The following is a 27,457-nucleotide window of genomic DNA, read 5'->3' as shown; positions in this document are numbered from 1 at the left end:
AAAGAAAAATTTTAGGAAAAAAAATTAGATTTTTATTAATAATAATTTAATACAGAATGTTATTTTCTGTTATGGCTTGTAAATTAAATAATTTAATAGTCGTTTTCATTTTGTCATTATAGGGATTTATAGGTTTTATGGCGTTTTTTATATAGAGAAAAAAACTGTCTCTGCGACTTCTATATATAGTTTGTGTAGTGTGAACAATTTTTTGAAATTGTGTTACAAAAATTTTATGGTTGTTTTTGTAATTTGAACAAATTTACGTTAAATAATAATGAAGGAATGTTTTTTAAAAAGAGAGCAGAGTAACAAAAACTATTTTAAGTTTTGTTTAAAATCGATTTATTTTAAATCTTGTTAAAATCAAAGTTTATGTTTTAATCTATTTGGAAATGTCAGCTTTAATGAGTTCCATTATTCCCTAATTATTGTAATAGATTATGTCTGCTACTTTTGAATTTGACCTAATAAAATTTAATATCGAACTTTGTAAATCATTTAAATTTTTTTGCCAATTTACGCAGTTATTAAATTACTATTAAAATGACTTCATTACCACAACATTGCAACTTAAGTAATGAGTTTATATAAAATATTGAAAACAATTTTGTTTGTCATTGTCATAAATTTTATTAAAAAAATTTTCGCTTAGTTCAACTTAAAAGATACAACTGAAAACAAACAAAAATTGTGAAAATTTTTCCTCAACTGCAGTGCAGAATGAAGTCATTGTGTGTATGGGTTGGGGAAATACCCATAGTTCAATGCTAAATGAAAATAAAAACACGATTTTAATGACTATATATTTAAACAACTTTTATTAGAGGGGGGGGGGGGGGAGGACGTATACCGAAATATTGGTTTTTGAAAATATTTAACATAACAGTAAATCTGGCGATAATGATTAATCATAATAAGAAAACTTGATTAGTTTTGATTTTTAGTTTAGCAAGTTTTAAGAAAGTTCAATGAAGGAATGCTTTCGATTTTGTATTGAAATTAAAGTTGTTGATCTATTGTGAATTTCAATTCACAACTGTTGCAAACAAATTCAACTATGGTGAATGATTAGTTTTAAAAACATTCAAAATGGAAAATTTTTATTGCGCTTAAGCAAACAAGTGGGAATAGAATAGAATTTTCATTAATATTCGGGAATCCCGATAGGGAAAACTAATTTGAAGGCATCAAGGTCATTGATAAGTTTTTGTTAAAGATTTTCTGTAAACTTTTCAAATAATTGATAATTTTCATTAGAAAAGCTCGTGCGCTTAGGTCCCATAAATATATTAAGAATATGAGAGAGAGATTAGCAAGCAGGGGAATTACCTACTGAGATATATGTAAAGAAATAAGTGAGAAAAGAGATGAGAAGAATGTAAAATTCTCAAAACCCCTGTATCACAACTAAGTGCAGTCAGGGTGTTATCCAAGATGCTATATAAGAATAGCTGTCTGAGGATGTTTTCTAGAGCAGAAGTGTGATGAAAAACAATCAATTGATTAATCTTTCCCTTGTACTCCATAGCTTTGGTAGAACGTTAAAGAATAATTATTCTAGGAATTAAAAACGGATGTTTCTTAGAGCAGGACTGTGAAAAAGGTGTTTCCCCTTCGTCTAGACAACTTCTACAGAAGTCGATAAACCAAGCCTCGGTTATCAAGTTTAGGGTTGGTTATCAGGTTAACAAGAGCTATGCCGTATCTATGTGTTGTTCGCATACTTTAAGTTAATGAATTAACTTCCGTTTCGCTAATTCATCAGTGATACAGTTATCGATTGAATTATTGTGTTCTCTTGCCAAAAGTAGTATGTTTTGTTTAATGTTTCTAGTCTAACCTTAAAGTAGTGTATACTTCTGTCCGGGATTTGATTGCACCGAATCCCCGTATCCCTGCACCATTATTTAAATGTCTCACCTTCCTTTTGGGGATGTCCGACATTAATGATATAATCTTAAAGAAGTATATACACTTGTCAGGGATTTGATCGCAGCTTGACAATAGTTATAAACTTTTAATTCTCTATTCTCTAATACTAAAGTCAATTTGCTGCTCTTCTTAAGCTCATTCTGAATCCTAAAAAATATTTTAACCCAGAGTTCTGAAATAAAGATACCACTCCCTAATCGCGCTCGCCGTTTTCGCGAATTCATCAGTTACATAGTTATCTATTGAATCCCCATGAATCCCTCGGCTTCCTTTTTAAGGATAACTGGCATTCCTGATCTAATCTGTCAGGGATTTGATTGCAGCTTGACAATAGCTATTCATCGGAAATTATCTATTCGATATTCTGTAATACCAAAGTCAAATAAATTGCAGCTCTTTTTGTGGTTATTCAGAGACCTTAAAGTGGTATAAAGATACAAGACCCTACTTACTCACTCTGCTTTCACTAATTTATCAGTTACATGTCCTAATATCCACTCTAGAACTACTATTGAATGTCTTGCCATACTGTTTAAGAGGGCCTAGAATGCCTAGTCTAGTCTTGAAGTAATTTTTACCTATCAGGGATTTGATGCTGCTTGACAATAGCTAAAGATTTGAAGGGAAGGGACTACAGTCATCCTGAATCGTACATGTTAGTTTAATCCCGAATACATAACATGGATGTATGGCGAACGACTTTCTTTCAGTCTAAAGTTTCGAGATAATAAAACCGAAGTATCACTGGAATAAGGTTTGGAAAGGCAATGACCGTTATTAGCTGGGAGATTAAATATCTCCTCTGTGATACTATACGCCTATTACATTAAGTCTGAGTGTTGTAGTTAGTACCAATTTCCTGGCTATCAGGTCTGTTAGGATACATTTAAAGTTCCTCTCATACCATACGCCTATTACATTAAGTCTGAGTGCTGTAGTTAGTACCAATTTCCTGGCTATCAGGTCTGTTAGGATACATTTAAAGTTCCTCTCATATTTTAGACATTTTCTTTTGCAATAAAAACAAAATATTGTAGCAAGTAGCATGCGCGAACGATAAAAAAACTTGTCTGTTCAACTTTTATAACAAGACTGACTTCTCTATGCTTTATTAAGTATTTAGACAGTATTACTTTTACATAAAAAAAACAATGTGGAAAAGAATATAAGAAAACATAACTGTTGTTTAACGACAATGGACATGAATAAACAAGGATGAGTATACTTAAACTATACAGTTACATATAAATAATATATTAATAATAAAAAATGCTTGTTGGATAAAGGGAAACATGCCAAACGGGGAAGTATACCACATATTGGCTACAACTCGGCCATCCTGACAGACGAGATCACCTGATCTCGTGCCGGGTCAATACAATTTCGGCCCCTAAACCATGGACGGATATTCCCGATGGCCCATACACCCTTGTAAGGATTTCTTGACTGCTGGAAACCCTCGACATCCTCCAACAAATACCGATCATTCCTAAGAACCTTGGCTATTCTGTACGGTCCCCTAAATTTTGGAATCAACTTCCTCGACACACCCGCATGTGAGTCAAAATTCCTAATCATTACGTAGTCACCCACTGAATATTCTGTCCCCGGTTTCTACGCTTATCAACATATCGCTTGTTGTAGTCCTGTAAAGATTTCTGTCTCCTAGAAGCCGCCTCCCTTACACAACCATGGTCGACCTGTGCCCTGTGCTGAAGATCGTCAAGTATACATTCCCTTAGTGTATCCACCACCGGACCTCTCTGCCCTAAACCAAACAACATCACACTTGGGTGCTGTCCAACTGCCCTATGAACGGTGTTGTTCAAAGCATGCTCCACCTTGTCCAATACCGTATCCCAGTACACTCCATTCTCCGGGCGAACTAGTTTCGCCAACATTGGACCTATACTCCTGTTAACTCTCTCCACCTGTCCATTGGCCTGCGGAGAACCAGTCGCCACCTTTATATGTCGTATGCCGTACTCGTTCAAAAAGTCCTGAAATTCCGAAGAAGTGAACGCGGTTCCCCTATCACTCACAACGCATTTCGGGCGACTATATGCTCGGAAGTATTCCTTCATATGTTCCACTACCTCCTTTGTCCTCGTGGTTTTCGTGGGATAAAGCCTCACGAATTTGGTGGTCGCATCGATAACAACCAAAATATGTTTCAAAAGTCTCCCATTGTCAACAGGGCCGTAATGATCAACGTGTATGACATCAAATGGAGCCGTAGATTTCGGAATACTGTTCAGAAAACCCTCCTCTTTCCCATGCTTATCCGAGTAAGAGATGCACTTCAAACAATTCTGAACATGATCGGAAGCCTTTTTCCTTATATGGGGAAACCAATAACCACCTGATATCAGATCCGTCATCTTGTCAACCCCAACGTGCCCCATTTCATCATGGTATCTATATAATACGTGACTTTCCATCGCCTCTGGTACGCAAAATAATACTACATCATCCTTATTAGTTTTCCTATATAGAATGCCATTTCTCATTTCATACATTTTACTCTGCTTGTTCTGAAGTTCCGCCTTTAGTTTTAGCAAACCTGGGTCCCTGTTCTGGCATATCACTAAGTTTTCCTCAAAACTATTACTCTCTATTACCATCACATGCAAACTCCTACTCAACGCATCCACATGCTGCATACGAGTACCAGCTCTATGTTCCAGTACATAATCATAATCCTGAAATTCCAAAGCCCACCTCGCTATCCTTGGGTTCATTTCCCTCCGGTTAAGAGTCATTGTGAGTGAGTTGCAATCAGTAACAATCTTAAATTTCCTCCCATGTAAGTATACTCTAAAACGTCTTAAAGCATACAAAATAGCCAGGGTTTCCAGTTCGAAGCTGTGGTACTTTGACTCTGATTCACTTGTCCTTTTGGAATAATAAAATACCGGATGCATCTTCCCATCGTCCTTCTCGTCCTTCTTCTGTAAAAGGATAGCGCCAAACCCCGCACTACTGGCATCACAGTGTAATTCTGTTTCATCCTTAGGATCATACAGTGCTAGTACGGGACATCCCAATAATTTCTCCTTCAGAGCTTCAAAGGCCCTTAATTCATCGATTCCAAATTCGAAAACCTTATCCTTTCTTGTCAAATCCGTCAATGGCTTAGCAATAGTAGAAAAATCCTTCACAAACCTCCTAAAATACGAAGTGAGGCCAAGAAAGCTACGAACAGAATGTACATTAGTAGGGACAGGGAAATCCCTTACAGCTCGCAGACCCGTGTCGTCAGCTTTAATACCATTACCATCGATTTCGTACCCCAAATACTTAACATTAGTCCTCAAGAATTCACACTTATCCAACCGCAATTCCAATTTGTTATCCACCAAACGCTTGAACACTTCCTTAAGAATTCGGAAATGTTCCTCAACATCCCTAGTAGCTACCATAATGTCATCCATATAAACAATCAACCTTCCATCCCTAACCATATCCGCAAAAACCTTGTTCACAAACCGCTGGAACACAGAAGGTGCATTCTTCAACCCGAACGGCATTCTTAAAAACTCATATTGACCAAGTGGGGTAACAAAGGATGTGTATTTCACAGACTCATCCTCAACATAAACGTGGTAAAAACCATTCTTCAAATCCAACTTCGTAAAGAACTGTTTTCCCGACAATCGGTCCAATAGTTCGTCAATAAGAGGAATTGGGTAATTATCCCTTAGAGTCATCTTATTCAGGGTTCTATAATCCACGCACATACGCAATTCCCCGTTTTTCTTCTTCACGAGCACAATAGGCGAAGCAAATTCTGATTCACTTGGCCTTATATATCCCTTCGCCAAGAATTCGTCCAGAATTGCCTGTAACTTTTCCCTTTCGTCATATGATAATCTTCTAGGCGTGCAATTGAACGGCCTCGGCTTGTCCAAATTAAGTTTAATCTCACTTCTCGTCTTGGGTTCAGATGGTCTTTCCGGGCCCACATATGTATCCAGAAATAACTCTATTAATCTTCTCCTGCCATCGTCCCCAACCTGTTCGTCTATTCTCAGGTCACTAGCCTCAGACATATTCCCACATTCAATAGACATAATTGCCCTCACAAAATCGCCGCCCCCTACATGATCATCCGTTCCCCGTTCCCCAACCACGGACCTCTTGTCAGCCAATATCAGTCCTACCTTGTCAAGAAAATCCCTTCCAAGGATACAATCAAAAACCATCACAGAATCATCAACAACAAATACATCAAGTCCAACATATTTATTTTCAAAATTCAAGTAAAGTAAAATGTTCCCAAAAGTTTTAAATTCAGTGCCATTTAGGCAAAAAGAAAAATTATCATTATTCATATGCTTCAAGCCAATCCTCTGTGATATCAGAGATTTCTTTATAAAGCATGCGGGACTCCCTGTATCCATCAGGCATTCTATATAAAAAGAATTTACAGAATTATCATCAACTACACTTAAAATACCTTAAATATCTATTTTCTACCTCGGGTCTATCTGTCTTCCGTTCTGGGCAGGCAGCAACGAGATGGTTTAAGCTTCCACAACCATAGCAAGCACCCACTTCCCTCTTTGGTTTCTGACACTCACTCGCATAGTGTCCAAAGCAATTACAGTTGTAGCACCGAACACCAGATTCTCGCTTTTCTCCTTTGTTGTAAGTTTGCTCACGTCCCTTTAAGGATATCTTAGAAAAAGCCATCAAAAGCTGCGATTTACTCTGGAAACACTGCAAATTTGCGTGGATTTTCAAACTGTTATCAGGGATCCCCTCGATGACGTAGTCTATTAGCTCATCTTCAGGAATTCTCAAGCGCTCGGCCAAAACAACTTTGTCATTAAAATAGGTTATGAAGTCTTCATTATACTGCCACTTTCTATATTCGAACTTTCGTCGTATTGAAAGCTTATTTTCTTTATCTCCAAACAATTCTGTTAACTCGTCAAGCAGCTTATTCAGATCCTCGTGTAAGTAATTAGACTTGGCATGCAACCAGCATTGTGCTTTCCCTTTGACCTTTGACATTAGTAATGCCTTAACTGTACTTATGTCTACTGAATACAGCTCCATTATATTTCTTACTTGCGCAACAAAAATAGTTGGCGCGGTAGAACCATCATATTCTGGCAACAACTCCTTCAATAATGTAAAAGAAGTATTGCCACCACTACCAGAATTTTCCTTAGCTTTTACAATACTGCTCTGTTCACGCTCATTGTTGTTTTCTCTATATTCGCCAATGTTAACGCCTTCACCACCAACGTTACAACCATATGCAGTACTGCTATTATTTACTTCACCACTGTTGCAATCATTTTCGCCACTGTTTACTCCGTTCACTGTTCCACCACCACTATTATTTACACAGCCACCGCACTCATTTGTTAAACCACTGTCACCATTCGCACCACCATCTCTATCATTTGCACTTTGCTCATTTTCATTCGCACCACCGCTGTTAACGGTGTTAATTTCCACACCCCCACACAAGACTGTTTGTCTATATTTTCGAACTCTTCCTTCTTTTTATAAAATTCATTCTCCTTAATCAGAAGTTCGTTCTCTTTCCTTATAATTTCGAGTTCTTTCTTTAGCAAATAATTCTCCTTCTCAAAAACACTGTTCATATTAATTTTTTCTGTTTACTTTTCTCAATGACATTGTCTTGTGTTTCATTGTCCTCATATTCACACTCACTAACACCATCAGTTACATTCGTCGCTAAACTGTTGTCTTCGATTGGACACACACCTCTTTCGTTCTGCGGTATGTCGTTGAGTCGCAAAACTAGTGCACTTTTTGTGCCAGCCGTCGGCAAGTTCAGCTGCTGAAGCCATCCACGCAACTGCGCAGCCGTATACTTGTTTGGATTTATTTCATCCATTTCCCAATAGTTCCGTTCACATAAAAATAAATTCTTCACGATATTCGCTTCAACACTTTTCTTTTCCTTGTTTCGTCTTTGTTTTCGCACTGATTTACTTTAAAAAGTGTTCTCAACAACAACAAAATTTTCCTTATTTTTCCCGTTTGTCTCTTTTACACTTGCAGTCTGTTATTTACGAACAAAAAAAATTTCTTTTTTTTCTCATCTGATTTTCTCCTTCACTTGTTGTTCATTTGAAACAATGTTCCCAAGAAAAATTTATCTCTTTTTTTTCTTTTCTCACTTTAAATTATTTTCGTTCTTCCTTCCACACTTGTTGCTTAACTTAAACAATGTTCTCACAAAAACTTTTTTTATTTTTTTTGCACTTTTTGTTCTTTATATCCCACTTCTGAAATTGTAGCAAGTAGCATGCGCGAACGAATAAAAACAACTTGTCTGTTCAACTTTTATAACAAGACTGACTTCTCTATGCTTTATTAAGTTATTTAGACAGTATTACTTTACATAAAAAAAACAAATGTGGAAAAGAATATAAGAAAACATACACTGTTGTGTTAACGACATGGACATGAATAAACAAGGATGAGTATACTTAAACTATACAGTTACATATAAATAATATATTAATAATAAAAAATGCTTGTTGGATAAAGGGAAACTTGCCAAACGGGGAAGTATACACATATTGGCTACAATATTTTTCTACTTCCCCCCCTAATAAAAACTTTTTATAAATTTGCTCATATAAAATTCTTGGAAATTGTAAATTAAAAAAATCAATAAATGACTTTCAATATCAAAACCACAATATTAAGAAAACTTATTCATAAACCTTTTGATAATGTTAAAACTTAATTTCCACAAAAAAATCAAATGACTCTTAAAAAAAACATAACTCAACTTAAGGTAAAATATAATAATAAAACAAAATATTTATGTTTATTTTGTTTAAACTTAGCACCTTTTTTCTAATATTTACTTATCATCCATTAAAATATAATCAACAAAGCTGTTTAGATAAAATGCCAAAAAAATATTAAAAAATAAGTAAAAAAAATATATTTACCAGCTTATTAAATGTTCACGAAAATACTGTTCAGCATTGGAGGGTTGGGCAGGACGTTTGAAAAACTTATTATAATCCGTAGCAGTAGAGGATGAGGCAATCATGTTTGCTTGCAGTTTGTAGTTGTTTTAAAACAAAAGGACACTTAATTTTATTAATATCACAGTTTAAGAAATGTTTTTCAATTGTAAGTTTTGTTTAGGAACTTTATTTTTAGAAAAAATTTCTAAGTTCTTTTTTTTACTTATTTCAGTCTTGTCGTGTTAAATTCTAACACGCAACTAATTGTGTTTAGAGTTGTTGGTCACTAACAGGTAGTTTAACAATAAATGTTGAACGGTAATTGACTAGAGCGTAGTAGACAAACATTACAATGTTTGTTTTAGTTGTTGCTGTAGTCTTTGATGGGTAGATTTGCAGTATTAGGGGGTGGGGGTCTATTACAAATAATAAAAAATTGTTTTGTAATCTTTCTCCGAAACCGTTACAATCTTAATGGGATTCACCGAATGATATGATATAGTCAAGTTATAGGCGTTAAATTTTTAGAATACTTTTAGTGTAAGTACATAAACTATTGTGAGGTACAGGATCGGCAGTTAAATGGTTAGCTTTTTTCTTTCTGTTAAGAGTTTAAGCACGTAGTTTGTAACTGTTGTTTAACTAATAACATTGATAACTTTGGTTTATTTATAGTTTTTTTTTTTTTGGGTATTTCTTTTGTTTTTATTGCTATTCTTTGTTATGATCACATTCGCATTTTTTTGCTAAATAATTCATATAAATTAGTTTTTTTAACAAATTTTTATAATAGTAGTTGTGTTTTGTTTATATTTTGTTTTGAATTTAATTCGCCCGTTTTTTAGGTCTGCTCTTAACGAGTGTTTGTTATTGAATGAATTGTATGTACAATCTGCTCGTTTAGTTAAGCTAGCGGTTAATACGAGCCAGCCGAACTCATAAATATGAAATATAAAGTTTGTACGTGCAAACAAAGTAAATTTATAAAGTAGACTCATTTGAACAGCTGACTATTTTTTTTTAAACTTGCTATTTGTGGACTTACTTGTCAAAAATGTTTATGTTGCCATATTTGTTTTCATTTTAACGCTTGCTTTTGTACAAATTTCTGAGTAATTTGTTGTATTTAATGTGAAAAAGTGTATTTTAAGTGTATAATATTTTTAAAAATGTTCTAATTTTTAAAAAATAAAGAAAAACTCTGTGGACTTTTAATATAAATAACAACATATTTTTGGAAGGTACAACAATAATGCCATATTTTCCATTAATTATTGGTTCATTTTTGTAAACAAATTTTGACAAGTGAGTATTTCGAACAAAAACAAATTGCCTGTGGTTTTTGTAGACGTTTGTTGTACAACAACTCGTGTCGCTACTTTATTAATTTACTTTGCGTGCAAATGTACAAAGTTACGATTACGTGTGTGAGTGAGCGTGAGAAGTATTTAGTAGTTTTCACTTGGAAATTTTTTGGTAGAAGAATTAGTAAAAAAATAATGAGAGAGAGAGTTTAGGAGAGTATGTAAACAAAATGTTTGTTTTTTAGAGAACAGTCAGAAAATATAATTAATTATTTTAAATTATTAAAGCGATAAATTATTATTAGGTGTGAAAACATATGTATGTAGAGTTGCCATTCGTAGTTGATCAAATTACTAGGGAATTTATTTCTGATTTCTGATTACACCATTCTTTTAAAGATCTTAAAGGGTTTCAAAATTCTCAAAAAAATATCTTGTCATGGTAATTGAGCCCATTCTAATGTATGGAGCACTTGTGAAGACTATCCAAACTTCTGCGCTTATGACAACCTGAGCGCCACCCAAGCCTTTGTGCAGTTACACCAGGGCTACCACTGGGTCTTATGGTCAAACAAGTGGCCGTAAATTCAGTGGTTAAGCTAAAAGCAGTGACTGCTACTCCCCTGTTCTTCTCCCGAATTTAGATTTAATGTAGGAACAGCGAACGAGTCATTCTTAATTAAGACTGGAACTATATAGGTCTGCTCAGATCAGATGGTCATCAACGTTTACCTGTTACACAAAAATTAACTCAGGTTATTGTAAAGTATCCAGGTCAGTACTCTACAACAACCTAAGGTCATTTGATCATTGCTAGCGCGTGAGCGGCTGAGACTACTGATATCCGTGTTGACTGGGCATTGATGAGTAGGTGCGCATGTATGGAGTCTAAATATTTCATTCAACTTCTGCAGAAGTTAAATTGACGAGGAAAATGAAAAAAACTATCGAGCACTTCTTTAAGTGTATCCTGCTCAGTCTACTATGGGCCGTACTTTCTTGCATGATCTGGCTGATTTCTATTCTATCTACATTCTCTAGCTAGATTCGTTTATTCGCGAAACAATTTGGTTTGTCGCGACATCAACCATGGAGTTATCTAAATAGTAAGTTGATTTACGATACGTTTCGGGTATCACAATAGTACTAAACCTGGACCCAAAAATGTCGCTTAACATGCAGACTGCCTTCGTAAGCTAACCTGTAGCTTTACTGTAGATGATTTTAAAACAAATTTGCGGATTTATTGCAAACAATAACTTAAAACCTAAGAAATCTAAGAAACTATTAAAAACTCGCTTTTGTGCCAAAAACTAATCGCTATTTAAAATCTATTTTTCATTTTTCAGCAGTGGAATGAATCTGTTCGAACGAGTTGAACTGTCAAGTATGCTGCCATAACTCTTTAAGCCAAGCCCTTCAAATAGCCGGAGAACAGTTTCAATATCATAGCATATTGGGCAGAAATATCCGCTTATTTCACGAGTGCAAAGCCGCCATTAGAGCCGTTGAGAAAGTGTACACCACTTCAAGAGACACCAAATTGGAGACATATACGGCTATCAAGGAGCATATGACCTTGCTAAGGATGCCACATAAGTGAAGTTTACAATAACATTGGTGTTCCTCTTTTTAGTAGAGGAACAGATCCAACTTATTGTTTACAAGAGACGGAAGATTTAACACACCTGGATGGATGAGGATGAAGTTGAAATATGACTTTGCAGGGCCATTGATCTCGCGGGAGTCCATTGGTAATCCAATTTTAAGCAAACCGGACACCATGGGATTTGCCCAGTTCGACTTTTTCTGAAGTCTCAGTTCTACAAATCCGCAATTTTTCAAAAATCTTTAAGCCTCAACAGTTCGATAACTGTTTTAAACAAACGATAGCTGTTTTAACTTCCCTTTTAATGAGATAATGAGGGATTATCAAAAATCTTGACAAGTACAATAACATAGTTATAGTATTATTATTAATTGCTGATTTGGTTTCAATTAACATTTTATTAAATAATAAATTTTAAAATATGACAGGGAAAGTTCGACGTTAATCTTATCTAAATTTTTTTTTTACTTTTTTTTCACAAAATCGTAAACAAAACGTGACCACGATCAGTAACTGCGAATATTTAAAGACAGTGAAATGAAATTCTTTAAACAATGGCAACTCTTTTTGTCTAATACTAAATGCACATCAACAACAAATATTACAATATTTACACAATTTGTTGTTAGTGTTAAACTAAGTTCAACAATAAAAACAACTGCTAAATGCAGAAGGGAATATTTAGTTCTCTGTTTTATTTTGTTTAGTTTTTTTTTCATTTTCTGTGTTTCTTCATTCACAACATTTCACACATGTGTATAAATATAGATTTTATCGTTGTTGTTGTTGCTGCTATTGCTTTCAGCTTGAGGTCTAAACTTAATAGCTCTAACGCGCCACCGAGCACGTAGACATCTTCATGATTTGTTGTGAATAGTGGGGGAATGACAGAAAGGGGGATGTTTGATGGGATAGACCAGTCAGCCAACCAAACATTCAAATACAAATGTTTATATTTGTATATTTTTACTTATGTTTGTATGTTTCATTGTGGTAATAAGCAGAAGTATTGTATTCAAACATTTCTCAATTTCTACTTTTTTTATTTTAAAAGTTGTTTTCTTCTTCTTCGTCGTCGTCTTATGTAGTTTTGTACTATAGGTACGTGTGTACGCCTTAATTTCTAAATACTGAATGAAATAGTTAAACGAAATGGAATGGGTCAACAACCGAATTCAAAGACAAACATTTTATTTGTATTTGTAGATAAAAGATCAACCTTCAACTCGGTTAAGAACGAAGTGAAAATTAACATTAACATTTTGCGATTAATAAATAAAAATATATCACTATCAAAATAATTGATAGCGTTTTAGTGTGAGAGTGAGCGAATAGTTGCCGGCATAACATCTAATAAAACCAATGTATTCACTCTACACGCAGATGAAATTAAAAGCGAGAGAAACTATATTTTTATAGAAATGATGATGACTTAGGAATATGTAAATGTTAAGATGAAGACAAGCCCCTTTCAAGGTAATCTGTTGGTGTTTAGATGTTTGTCCAAAAGTCTTGAAACTTTATAATATCTCTGATTCAGAACGTATTTGGAGTGGGCTAATCTGCAGCTTTGTATATTTCCATGAATACATGAATTACAGCTTCTAATGACTCTTACGCATTGCGGACTCAAGTCTTGTACCATTAGCATTTGGAGATATTCGAATAATTTGGAGTTCTCTGACAAGGTTAAGTATTGAAACACAAGAAACTCGATTCATCTTTTTCTAGATGATCTGTAAATGGTCCCCATGATTCCTATTACAATAGTGCTCCAAATACAAGATCTTTTCAGATCGGTCAGTTCCGTCACTCTAGTTGTTCAAAACTTTGCTGACAGTTTCTTGTTCTGATTTAATAATGGCTTGAATGTTGTTTGAATTGAGGTTTCGCATAGCATCGGTATTCAAGGGAACACTATAAAAAACATGAATTATTCAAATCGCAGTTCCGTGGCAACCATTTGTCATCGCTTAGATGGCTGATAACAGGTTAACATATCTTCATGAGCAGTATGTCAATTGTTTGTGAATGAGAGTTTATCCAAGTCAAGTTCAGCTGCGCTCTCTATTGATCGAAATAGCATAGCAATTTTTAAAGAAAATGTTAATTTATACCAATAATCGTAAATCTTTTCTTTCTCTTCTTGACAATGATGTCCGAACCCCTGAGTTGAAAATGCCCCTCTTCAGCTCGATTGGAGCTTCCAGCCAAACTGAGAAGTCGTAACGAAGGTGGACAGTTGTTTGTCTTCAATTACTGAGTCAATTTTAAGTGAATAGAGTCCAAAAACTTTTGATTGGGGCGTGAAAACCCTAATTATTAAAGTTGATGTTTTTAGAATAAGTTCATAGCTGCTCGTCGGTCAAGATGTATGCTTGGTTTGAATGCTACAAGTCAACCTTGCCCACAAGATAGTCTCTGCTTTGGTCACACTTTTATTACGTAGATAATCAGTTATAAAGGGGCTTTGAAGTTAGTTGCTTCTATTGCAAATAGCTGTGATGTATCTGAGTTTACTCTGAATCGAATATTTATCAGTCATGAATGAAAATCAAATCGATTTTGCTCAGACCTAATGTTAAATCTTGATCACATATTCCCTATAGAGTCTCTCTTGATCACACTATGATTGCCGAAGAAGCTTTCAAGTCAGTGTCTCCAATTCTAATAGCTGTGATGAATCTACAATCTTACGTAGTGCTTTACTGTACAATTTAGAGGTTATTAGATCATTCGTGACTTGTATTAGTTCGCTTCTGGATGTATATCACATGGAATTTGCGAATATTTTTGATAATTTTTTTACAATCAGGTCATGTGAATAAATTTTTGCGGAAGTTACTTAAATATAATTTCTTAATACTAATAAGCTGTCAATATCAAAATTAGTTGCCAACTATACATACAATATTTGGAGATAATTTTTTTAACAATAGCATATAATTATCGCCAAACTTTGAAGAACTTTCATCGTAAACAAATCAAAAATAAAAGTAAATATCAGCATGATTTGCGATTTTTTTTTTTTAAATTTCTATTAGAAAAATTAATAGCTATTTATAAAATAAACAATCGCCAATTTAGATTGATTATATTTGGCAACCCCAAAGAAAACAACAAACACGTAGAGATTTCCACGTACTCATGTACTTGCGAAAAAATTGTGCGTTCAAACATGTACCCAGCCAACATTTGCTATCGCGACAGAACTCTAATTAGCGTTTTTAACATGAGATGTCTACAGCATTAGCACATTTTATTTAATTTTTCTAAACTGTCCACATTGGTCTTTTTTAACATAATTTTCAAGATCATAAATCTTTATTAATGTGTTTTATGTTCCATTTATAATACATATGATAATTTCTATGCAGGGTCCAATAGCTATTCCATCAACGTAAACGCCACACATTAACTAAAAACAAAAAAGTGACATTTGTTAGTTGATTTTAAAATATTACTTCCAGATGTTTGTAGGGAAATTGAAAAAGAAATATACGAATTGGCATACACACCAACACACAAACATACATCTACCATATGTATGCACATACATTGTAAAACGTTAAGAATATTTGTTTACTTTCTCAATGAGGAAATATCAGACGTATGTGTATAAACGAATGAACCAAGAAACGAACGACCTTGACAGGGGTATAGAACAAAATAGTAGTAGTAACGTTATAAGTAGTTATATATACAATGTATGTAGATATGCATATATATTTTATAGATATTATCTACGCAAGCGCAGGTACAAAAACAACATACACATACAAATATTTGAATACATCCATACAAATTAATGTACAATGGATGAATGACATGTGAATGTTGTTACTGTTTTTTAAATAAAAAATCGGGTTTAACGGTCAAGCGACCGAATTCTCCTTATAAAATTTTCCATATTGAATTCAACAAAAAAAGTGATAATGTTAAAAAGAAGGCAAAGAATCTTTAACTTTCATTCTGGTCTTGTACATATGGAACAGTAGCGGAGCTATTTGTGGTACATTTCTGGAATAAGATTGAAGGATTGGGAAATTTATCGAGCGCAGTTTGATCTTTATCTTTAACGATAACATTGACTAATTCTTTAATACAAACCATTGTCTGTATGGATATCGGAAGGGTCTTGTTTCTTTGGTAATAGCACGCTTAATAACGATACAAAAGACCCCAGTCAATTCCTCACTTGGTTTGAAAATCGTATGTATAGGGCTGCGCGATTAATGCAGCAAATCGGCAAATAAAAAGAGCGTTGCAGTGGACGAAGCTCTATAGTTCGAAGAAATACACCTAGGCCTCCATCGGACCTGTTATGTGATCCTTTACCTGTGTCTCTGGTGGGAATCCAAAACACGACCTCCGGTCTATCATTTAAATCTTTATTTGATGTCGAGTTAATTTGAGAATGTTAAAGCTGGATCTCTTTCAGACAATAAATACATCGGGTTTTTGTGATTATGCTCAAACCAAATGGTCTGTCTTGTCTACTATATGATTCTCATAAGTCAGCGGCTCCTGTCTGTAACAATCGAAGGATCGAAGGAGAAAATCACACATAGGGCTTATTGGTCTCTGGTAGGAACCAAACCCTCAACCTACGGCCTGAGTATTATAGTATGAACGCTAACTAATAACCGACTGGGGGTACTAAAGCAGACACAGATGTGTATTTTCGTCTTTGTACTAATAGTATACTATCCACTAAATCTCTATTTGGTGTCGAGTTATTTCGAGAATACAATACAATACAAATACATCGGGCAGTATTCGATTATACTCGAACCAAATGGTCATCCCTACTTGATATCCTTGTTCGTTATCAAAACTGACTTGGCTACTCTATGATTGCTTTAAGTCAGCGGTTCCGACTACAGATATCTATGATAACTGGGAAGTGTTTAATTAGTGTGGATGGAAGAAGAAGCTGACACAATAAAGTAACAGAGGACATATCACACACCTAGGCATCCATCGGGCCTGTAGCACGATTCTTCATCAGTGTGTCAGAGAACCGAACCCACAGGAGGCATTAACGCACTATAAGATATGGACTGCCAGTAAACTATCCATTAAATACCGAATTAATTCGAAAATGTTAAAGCTGGATCTCGCTTTCCGAGTAAGGTGACTGACTGATCAGTCAATATTCCTCATTCAGGCAATAAATTTTAAAAATACATCGAATACTATGCGATGGTAATCCTTACTCGATATTCTTGTTCGTTATCGATACTGTCTTGGCTACTCTATCATTGCCCTAGGTCAGCGGATCCAATTGGTGATATCTGTGACAACTGGGAAGTATTCTGTTTTGTCAGAGTTAGGAATCTATGTCTAAGGCAGTTGTTTTTCGCACCATTTAGAGAATCTTTTTATATTCATAAAATAGATTTGTTTAATCGTGTCTGGGATTAAAACGATTCTGTACCCATCAAGGATGTTTGGGAAATTGACATGCTAAAGTTCTGTGAACAGTTTTTCGAGAGTAAAATAGGTAAAACGATGAAATTTCTATTCTTTAGCTTTCTTGATGCCAAAATAAAATTCTGACCAAGAATATTCTGTAAAAAAGTCAATCTTTTCTGATAACTATACCTAAAAGTCCCCTAATAAACAAGATGATCTAATACGATAACTCTTTCACAAAGAAAACGTCTACTTCAATAAAAAACGATTACAACAATAATATGATAAGGTGTAAATAGTTACCATTGAAGTTGAACAGTTTTATACTTAAAATTCCTTGTAACACAATTCTTTTGTTATCTTATCGAATCACTTTAAATATATTAAAATAGTTCACAAAAAAAACAAATAATACAGGGATTACAATTTTACAACAATGTAATTAAACAAGTGCACAAAAATGAAACGTGACGAATAACATTTAAATGTAAAATATGACTTAAATTACAAATAAAGAAGTTGTAAATAGATTTAAAGAGCAATAAAAACAAAAAGTTGTTAAATCTACAATACCTACAGATACTGTCTGTCAACAACGCCTCTGCAATAACAGTTTATACAGACAATCCGTTTTAAAACAAAAATGTAAATCAACCGGTAAAAGAATACAGGTAAAACTGAAATCATTAAAACAAGTTAAACATGAAAAATGTTTTTAGCTAAATTAACTTAAGTTGAAAAACTGAAAGGTGAGCAGTCAACGAGAAGTTTTGAAAGGAATAAAATTAAACCAAAAGGTTGTGAAGATGTTAGCAAAAGTTGGAAATTTGCAATTTTGCAATAATAGTAACTAAAAATCTATAAGCAATTAAAAAGGAAAACGAAAACTCTGTTTGGGACTTCAACCAAAATTTATTTACCCTTTCCCTCGTTCGAATTTTAGGCGTTTACGTTCGGAGGCTTAATATGAAATTGGACAAATTTATGCGATTGCATTTGGAAGATCATCCTGCCACTAGGTGACTTACTGAATATCTAGATATCTCTTAGATGTTCTTGTACCAATTCGATTTGACATGCTTCCAATTAGTGCCCAACGAGTATGTCCATACGAAGTCTTAAGTTCTCAAGACAATTGCATCCTTATATCGAAACAACCCTGGAAGAAATCGACCAAAGATTGTCAACACGTCGATAGCTTGTTGAACTTATTCGATTACATTCAGGAGCTTAATATTCCTGTACACTTCATCTCAGTTAACGCATCAACGTTACATTTTTGAAACAGTCTACGAGGTTGTAGAGTAGTGTGTTCTGTAATAGGACAAAATTGTGCGATTACATTTGGAAGATCATCCTACCATTAGGCGACTTACTGAATATCTAGAGTTCTTGAGAACCAAACCGACCCAAATAGGATGGTCTCCTAAAAGTTGTTGTACCAATTCGATCTGACATGATTCCAATTATTGCCCAAAGAGTATATCCATACGAAATCTTAAGTTTCCAAGATAATTACATCCTTTCATCGAAACAACCCTGGAAGTAATCGACCAAAGATTGTTAACACGGCGATAGCTTTATCCAGCGAATCTCTACTAACTTAAAATTTTCCTTTTCCCACGACCCTCGAACTGATTTGATTATATTCCTGTGTACTCCATATAACGTTAACGTTACATCTTTGAAACAGTCTCCTAGAAGTAATTGTTACGATTTCTTGAATAACATGCGTCTAATTAGTGACCAACAAGTATAAGTTTCTACTACAATTGGAGCATTACTTCCAAATAAGCTGAGACATACTTGGCTAAAGATTTTCAATACAGCGAAAGCTTTAACAACTGCTTCTACACTAAGAGACTAGAGAGTCATGTTCAATTTCCGTGCAAGGAAGGAATAAATTAAGTTCGCACGACAATTGCATCATTATTCCGAGACATACTCGGCCATACATTGCCAACACATAGAAAACTTTATCAATCGAATCCCTGCCAAGAGACAACATAATCATGTTCACTTTCCGTTCAAGAGAGAATCAGGTATTGTCAACACATCGAAATTTTATCAACCGAATATCTGCTTTTTTTCCGTGGAAGTGATATTTAAAAAGTTCAATTGGATCTTTACATATTCCGCCAAAGCTTTTCTACACAATAAAAGCTTTATCAACAGAATCTTTACCAAGATGCAAGAGAGTTATGATCTCATTCCGTACAAGATAGAATCTGATAAATTCCCATGACAATTGGATCTTCACTCCGATCATTATTAAATAAATAAGTTCAATTGGATCTCTAAATACTCTGTCAAAGCTTGTCTATTCAATGAAAGCTTTGTCAACCGAAGCTTTATAAAGATGTAAGAGGGTTTGATCATTTTTCGTACAAGAAAGAATCTGACAAATTCCCACAACAATTGGATCTTCACTCCGAAATTTTCGGTCCGTGTAAGAGATAATCCAAGAAGTTGCCAAGACAATTGGATTGACAATTGGACAATTTACATTCCCGGCCATGTTCCATTTCCCTGGATTTGTACTTCGAAACTGTCCGGAAACATATTCGAATAAAGATTATCAATGCTTTATCCGAATCATCACCAAGAGGTAAGGGAATCATGCACCTTTTCCGAGTAAGAGCGAATCAAATAATAATTGGATCTAAGGAACTGAGACATTGCCAACACAGCCAAGTCTACCAGGAGACTCTATTCATACAACAATTGCATCCTTACATACTCTGCCAAAGATGATCCTCATACAGAAAGTATAATCAACCGAATCTCTACCAAGAAGTTTCATGTTTCTTTTCCGAGCAAGAGAGGATCTGAACATTATATATAGTTTAAAAGCGTCAACGATGATATGAACATATCTTAGCGCCTCTCTTCTACTCAAGATCGATCTGGTTATTGGGCATAAAAAATGTTATTCCTCCAATTTCTTTCAGTTACAAAACCCCTATTAAGTCGACAAGGTGTTCTGACTCAGAATGCAAATGCAATTGCGAAAACATTTACATTTTATGTAAATGGAGTAAATTTTCGTCTGGAAAACTGGACAAACTCGTTAATATATCACTAAAGCATTTATAATATAAAAGAGATATTTTCCTATCCTATATTTATTACAACTGCTTATAAAAAGTCTATCAACAGGTGTCCTAACCATAAATCATTAACAATTTTTTTATTAATAATTTTCATGTAAATTTATGATTATTTTTATCATTTTAAACAGATAAAAGCAGTTTTAGTTTATCTTACTAATTACAAGAAATCATTTATAATCATTAGACCTCCACATGCCATCCGTAACGATGTATGTATGTAAATATAATTTGTTGATTTTCCAACAGTTGTCTTGATTGAGGTTGACAAGTATCGTATCGTGCGCCCGCCAGTCAATGCCTTTTCACAAATTCTCATTTAAGGTTTATTTTAACAAATCACATTATTTCAAGGGCAATTTTTATTTCAATTATGCTTCACTTTTTTTCAACTTTTCAACTTCCTATATTTTCCCCGTTCTGTAAAATAAACGAAAAATTCAAAATGTGAATCGTTCGTAATTTCACGTACGCACCGAAATAGTTGTAAAGTATGTTTGTACGTTTATGAATGGACATACACATATCTATACTTACATACATACAGATCTACTACATGTGTTTGTAATAATGTAATATAAACAATTATTTGAGTTGTTGTAAGTGCCGACAGATGTTGGCGTTGGAAATCAAGAACAATCAATCATTTTTTGTGTGTTTTTTATTGTTGTTGGTTAAACATTAAATATTTGTGGTTACACTTAGAGAAAGAGTGGAAAAATTTATGCTAATCTCCATGGAAAGTTAACGTATTATTCATAAAGATACTGATTGTTATTAAAATTTAAAACGAGGGATTGGTTACATACCTTGAACCACCAAATGTCTTCATGTAATGTCGCTATACAAACTTGTCTGCATAACTTTAGTGTTCGAGACTATAAGGTCGAAGATAAGGTCCTATCAGTGTTATTTTTGAAGAGAACTCTCTCGATAAATTAAAGGGTATGCGCCATCATCCACAAGCTGTGTAGGATGAATGTGGGATGTTTAGGATGTGATGTTCCAACTGGCAAAGCGCTTAAGCCTTCGGAACGAGCGGTTCAGAATATAAATACATCATCCACCACCTAAACATTGGGACTAAGACACTAATTGAAAATGAAATGGCTGTATCACTTCGGTTTTCGAGAATTGATCGATGAATGGTTTTTAGTCAAAGTTAAGGTTTGCAAACGGAGTTTTACTATTACTGAGGAGTTCAGTAGTTTCTGTTAAATGATAAAATCGCTGAATATGGCGATATCAGTTCATAGTTTCTGAAAACATCGATGAGCAAAATTCTAAAGAATTTACCGTCCTATCAGTGTTATTTTGAAAGGTACACCTCGGTGAAAAGCTGGTAAGTGCATGTAAACTCGATAAAGTAAGGGGTATGCGGCATCATCCACAAGACGAATGTGGGAAGGTGATGTTCCAACTAGCAAAGCGCTTAAGCAACCCAATCGAGCGTTTGAGGATATAAATACATCACCCAGTACACAACCATTGGGACGAAGATACTAATTGGACATGTAATAGCTGTATCACTTCGATTCGAGAATTGATCGGTTAATTGTTTATAATCGAAGTAAACCGAAGTGTTACTATTACTTAAAAGATAAGATCTCTCGATATGGCAATATCACTGCGTTATCAACTCATAGTTTCAGAAAACATCGATGTCGCAAAATTCAAAAGAGCTTACGGTCCTATCTCCATAAGAGTAACGCGTCAGGCACAAGCTGTTTAGGACGAACGTGGGAAAGTAATGTTCCAACTAGCAAAGTGCTTAAGCACTAGAAACGAGCGTTTGGGGATATAAATACATCATCCAATACACAACCATTGGAACTAAGACACTAATTGAAAATGTTATGACTGCATCACTTCGGTGTTAGAGAATTGATCGGTTAAGGTTTGCAACCGGAGTATTACTATTACTGAGCTGTTCAGTATTCTCTGTTAAAAGATAAGTTCGCTCAACATGACTATAAGCCTTCCCCGTGAGCTTGGATAGATACCTCCATGAGAGTTCCTTAAAGGGAAACGGATTGGAGTGTGATCGTTCTTCAACATCACGTAAAATACTTAAATTTTAGTGAAGAGGACTAACGTTCTTAAAGAGCCTCGAAAATTGAGCATTAAGAAAGCTAAATTTGGAATCCTTCATTGACGAATATGGTGATTTCTGTAAGCTTGGATAGACCTTCAGGTCGGTGTCAAGGTCGGTGTCTTTATCTAAGACTCTATCCTTACTAATGCATTTTTGTGGTTGTATGAAGACTGAAATAAGGGACAAGTATAGGGATGATATTCGAGAAGAATATGGAATAATAATTGTTCCTCAACATCTTTGGTGTCAAAGACCCCATTGACGAATATGGTGATTACTGTAAGTATGGATATGTGGTGATTTCTGTGAACTTGGATAGATACCTTCAGGTTGGTGTCATGGTCGGTGTCTTTCTCGTATATTCTATCCTTACTTATATAAACGCATTTTTGTAGTTGTATGAAGACAGAAATAAGTGACGAGTATAGGGATGATATTGAACCTACAGCATTAAATCTTAATTCATTATTATACTTGAAATTGTCATTTGGAGAACTGAAGAATATAGGATATTGAAATGGCAGACAAACTGAAGGAAGCGTTTTTAGGTAAAATATATCTCGTTTTGCCAATCCATAGTTGCTATTTAGATTCAACTGCAATAAACAGTTTTCTTTGATCTTTTAGAGTTAATGATCAACGAGAGCAAAAACAGACTCCGGAAACTCCGAAAGCTGTTGAAACCTCTAAATAGCTTTTCATATTGAAGATTTCTGATACCTAAACTCATGGGATAACACATTTGGAGGAAGAATGATCTGGTACTTTGTGATAAATTTGGAGATTTTGTACAACTCGTAATGATTGTAACCCTAAACAATTTTTCTAAGTGTATCATTTTCAATTGCCAAATACTTGACTGTTATAATACTCTCACACTTATTTCCGACTCTAAGTGTTCATTATCAATGCATAAATCAGATAAACAATGAAGGTTTACCGTGTGTATATATAACCTAGAGTAATTTTAAAATTTAGAACATACGTGCATATCCAGGCATAGCAATTTTCCGGTGCGAGTTATAAATCATTTGCCGGCATCATTGAAATATTAATTGTGACTTTTCAAGATATGGAAAGCGAAATTAAAATTAAATACAAAATTATTGCAACCTGCACATAATTATTAGTTATTATATTGAGTAACTTTTTTAGTTTGGGGGTTTGAGCACGATACCGATTAGAATTACTGTTTAGAACATGTGTGTAAATGTTATACATATGTATATGTAGCTACCATGAAGCAGAACGGTAAAAAATAAAAAAGATTTAAAACTAATACGAGACTAGACCCTTTGTATTAATTGAAGAGGATATAGAAATTAATCTTTCACATTTCCTCTACCCACTATGGTTCAGCCTTAGTGATCTTGTGAACACCCACAAACTTCTGTGTGGTCAATTTTCAACCTAAACTAGTCTCTACTAATCCTGTGTATTGTTATTTTCAAGACAACAACAGATGTTTGCTTATCATTGTAAACTAGTTAGTACAATACAAATAAATATGTACAAAGGTGTTAAATATTGTATTCTGAAGGGCTCATGTTTCAAAACAAACTTTAAACCTAATTAAACAGTCCCCTTGAGAGTTAAGGAAATCGTTACTAACAAGTATTTTCCAGTTCGCGCATGCCGTCACGGTGAAGGATCATTTATTGAACAAGAAAGCATCCAGTAATGTTTAAGATTCCGATGGGAGAACTGGAGATTGAACTAGGTAGGGGACCTAGTTTGACGGATATTTATATTAGGATAGTGTAGCATGAATGATAGTTGCTGTCAGCACTGAATGTACATGGTTTCAGGGATTGTTGAGCGGCTCTTTTGATAAAACTAGTCAGAAGTTAGAAGAGTTTTCTAACGGGGAGCTTGATATATCGGTGATGTCAATACATAGTCTTAGAATTAGTATTGATATCACAAAATTCGACAGAACTTACAGAACTGTGAGTGTAATTTTAGAGGTGTTCTCTATCGGAGAATAGCTAGTGAATTATTGTCGATTCATAAACAGTTTAGATTGAAAGTAGGAGGTTTCCATAGCACCAATTATGGAAAAGATAGCAGAAAAACTTCCTGCTGTTTATCTAAAAGTACCTATAAAGGTATTTTCAGACTACAATACCGAGTATTAACACACTTCAAATTAAAAATATTATGAAAATAATTCGCATTTTCAAAAAATCAATCCGAAAAATACATTTTATGTTTACACTATAACATTTGTAATATTTTTTATCCAATTTTCAATTATTTATGCACTTTTCGTTCTTATTTTTAATGTATTTTACACTTTTTGTTTGTTTTTTATTGTATTTATAAAATACATACCGAATACGTTTGAAAATAAAAAGTTTTTGAATTGTTTTAAAAAATTTATGAATACCGACCGTATGCCAAAAAAATCAGTAATATTTTTGAAAATCAAATTACAAATTATATTTAGACTAGTAAATTGTATTATGATACAAATATTCTTGACAAGTATTAATACTCAGTATTGTAGTCTGAAAATACCTTAAGGAGGCTCTAAAAGAAGCGAGTCTATACATATATTATTGGACCACAATGTCGGCGACTTTAAAGACCTCAGTTTCATTCAAGAGTCTGTTACATTTCCGGCTATCGTTATTAAGGGTAGTCCAAATGGGAACATTAAGGTGCTACATTTGGTGTTGATAAGGATTGTGAAGATGTTTATGAAACTCCGTCGTGCGAATGGAATTTAGGTGTTAACTAGCGGAAACACATTGTCCCGGCAGTACAAAAACTGAAATGAGGAACAATTAAGGACATTATACATAAGGTATCGAGTAATATATAAATTACATAATTGTCTGGAGGGTTGAACACTTTTAAATCTTAAAAAACCCGCATCCGGAGATAGAAGGTATCAAGATCGATATTTATCAACAATTAGGGGAAATTAGGGAACATTAGACCTACAGTATTGAGTCATATATAAAATAGTAGCTAAACCATTTAAAATAAAAAACCAGAACCGGACTATATTTGTCGGCAATTTTATGCAATAATCCTGATGACGTTGTGTCTCTCTTGTTACAGTGGCAGATATCTGCCTAGCCAAAAGATTTTAGATCTATAATGTCCAAAGATTTTCATTTTAAGGACAATATCTGTACATCTATTATTAGCAGCATAAGCATTTTGTGTAAATTTGTTGAGAGTATGATACAGACTTCAAAATTTTAAAATAATAGGAGTGAGAAGGTGAAAGACTTTAAGTATACAATCAACCCTCGAATAATACGAGAGGTTCGACATCAAATCCATAATATTACTAATTGAATTGGATGGGGGAAATCTCAGAACCTTAGTAAATGAGATATGTGAGAAAGTCGGTGATTTATAGACAAAAGAGCAGATTACTGAGACAAATTAGAAAATAATCGTACAAATAAGGTTGGAAGTATATTTTCGTCGTATAAACCTTTTCTAAGCTAACTGATAAACGAGGTTTATAGAACACTATTAATTTCAGTATCCAGCTTTTGATCAATAAGGACACATGTTTTCGTATAAGCTTCTAATATCCTGAAGACGACATATAGGGAATTTAGGGTAAATAAATGTGATACCGAACGAGTTCCCTTTATACGAACTAACTCCGATTACGATTTATAGGCTAAATAATAGAAAAGAGAATCCATTTAATATATAATTGAAATTTGGAATTGAAGTTATCATTATTTAGGCCTATATAAGGCCTATAGCATATACAATAAGTATGCAAGTTATTTTTATTTTATCTACCATTTAGCTACTATAGTATCAAATGTCATAAAATAAGCCAACAAGTCTTTTTTTAGTAATGCGCATTTAAAAAATCATATACAGTGTCTCTCATAATTATTCGAATTTGGGTAAACTATAAAAAGAAACCAAATTTAATAATATATTTTGTGTGCAAAATAAATAATGTTACGTTTTACCTTTTAAAACGTTCGTTTATTTCCTTTTGAAATAAACTGGATTCTTCTTATTGCAAATAAAAGCGTCAATTTGTTAAAAACTACAACAACTCTTTATTTACACAGTTTTATACACAAATACTTTTATAACACAACTTATATAGTAGACTGTAAGGCTGTCTTTTTATCTTTAACACACGAAAGCACACTTGACTTTATTAACTTTACTCAATGACGATTTATTACAGACTGACTCATTTGGTGATTGCCACCGCTATTTATACATGGGCATCACCTTCTTTATATTTCCAGTTTATTCTGGCTCCATCATCTAGATACTTCTACTGATGTAAGTCAATGTTTAGTGGAGACACACACCTCTTCAACGCTTAGTGATGCCACCCAAATGTTAGTCGCTAAGAAATGTCGGGAACTGGCCGTTAAAAACCGTTTAGTTTAAATGCAAATTCAATTTCGTAACACTGTCCCCCGCTTAAGCCTGTTCGTCCCGAATAGGCACAGATTCACCTTTCCCATAGGCAGCTAGTCGTTCTAGGTGTACAACCTTCATTTTGCTTCTCGGGCTCTTATATTTCTGTATTCGGTAGACTACGTCGTTTAATTTCTTAATCACCACATACGGTCCTTCCCAGTGAGTTTGCAGTTTAGGGGATAAACCTTTTTTACGTTGTGGGCTATACAGTAGTACTAGCTGGCCTTCGGTAAATCCTTCAGAATTTACTGCTCGATCGTATCTGGCCTTCATTTTATCACTAGTCATTTTTATTCGTCTCCGCACGAATTCATGAAGTTCATTAAGGTCATCTTGCTCTTGGGAAAAGTTTTCATCATCCTTACTTTTTGATGACGGCTTTATACCAAATTCTAAATCACCAGGCAGCTTGAGTTCTGTTCCGAAAATAATTTTTGCAGGTGTTCGAGAGGTGGAGTCGTGAACGGCTGTTCGGTAGGCCAGCAGAAATTTTGGTATGTGTTCATCCCAGTCCTTCTGATGTGCACTAACCACTTTTCTCAAATATTCCTCCAGTGTGCGATTGAATCTTTCGACCATGCCATCTG

At 34.3% G+C, this 27,457-nt stretch overlaps 2 protein-coding genes across 4 annotated transcripts in view; both read right to left on the bottom strand.

The window, feature by feature from the left end:
• Nucleotides 1-6,260: 6,260 nt before the first annotated feature.
• On the bottom strand, nt 6,261-7,813 carry LOC119607466. The gene is made up of 3 exons (XM_037961390.1): nt 7,576-7,813; nt 6,415-7,451; nt 6,261-6,346 (listed from the first exon to the last, which is right to left on the bottom strand). The coding sequence occupies exons 1-3, from the start codon at nt 7,811-7,813 to the stop codon at nt 6,338-6,340; spliced, it is 1,284 nt and encodes a 427-aa protein (XP_037817318.1). The 3' UTR covers nt 6,261-6,337.
• Nucleotides 7,814-14,990: 7,177 nt separating this feature from the next.
• Nucleotides 14,991-27,457, bottom strand: part of LOC119607468 (rho GTPase-activating protein gacZ) — a 29,615-nt gene continuing 17,148 nt past the window's right edge. Inside the window, exon 2 of one of the 3 annotated variants that reach the window (XM_037961397.1) lies at nt 14,991-15,237. In XM_037961397.1, coding sequence (XP_037817325.1) covers nt 15,234-15,237 — 4 coding nt within the window. In that variant the 3' untranslated portion in view covers nt 14,991-15,233. Of the gene's footprint in view, nt 15,238-17,814; nt 17,915-18,688; nt 18,777-27,457 lie in introns of those variants that run through there. The other 2 variants (XM_037961394.1, XM_037961395.1) reach the window with 2 other exon arrangements.

This window comes from Lucilia sericata, unplaced genomic scaffold (assembly GCF_015586225.1).
Source record: "Lucilia sericata isolate MDLA Ls3-8-SP2 unplaced genomic scaffold, ASM1558622v1 Contig000697F_arrow, whole genome shotgun sequence".
NCBI lineage: Eukaryota > Metazoa > Arthropoda > Insecta > Diptera > Calliphoridae > Lucilia > Lucilia sericata.
The sequence above is the reverse complement of the archived record's forward strand: the minus strand, read 5'-3'. Positions and strand labels throughout refer to the sequence as shown.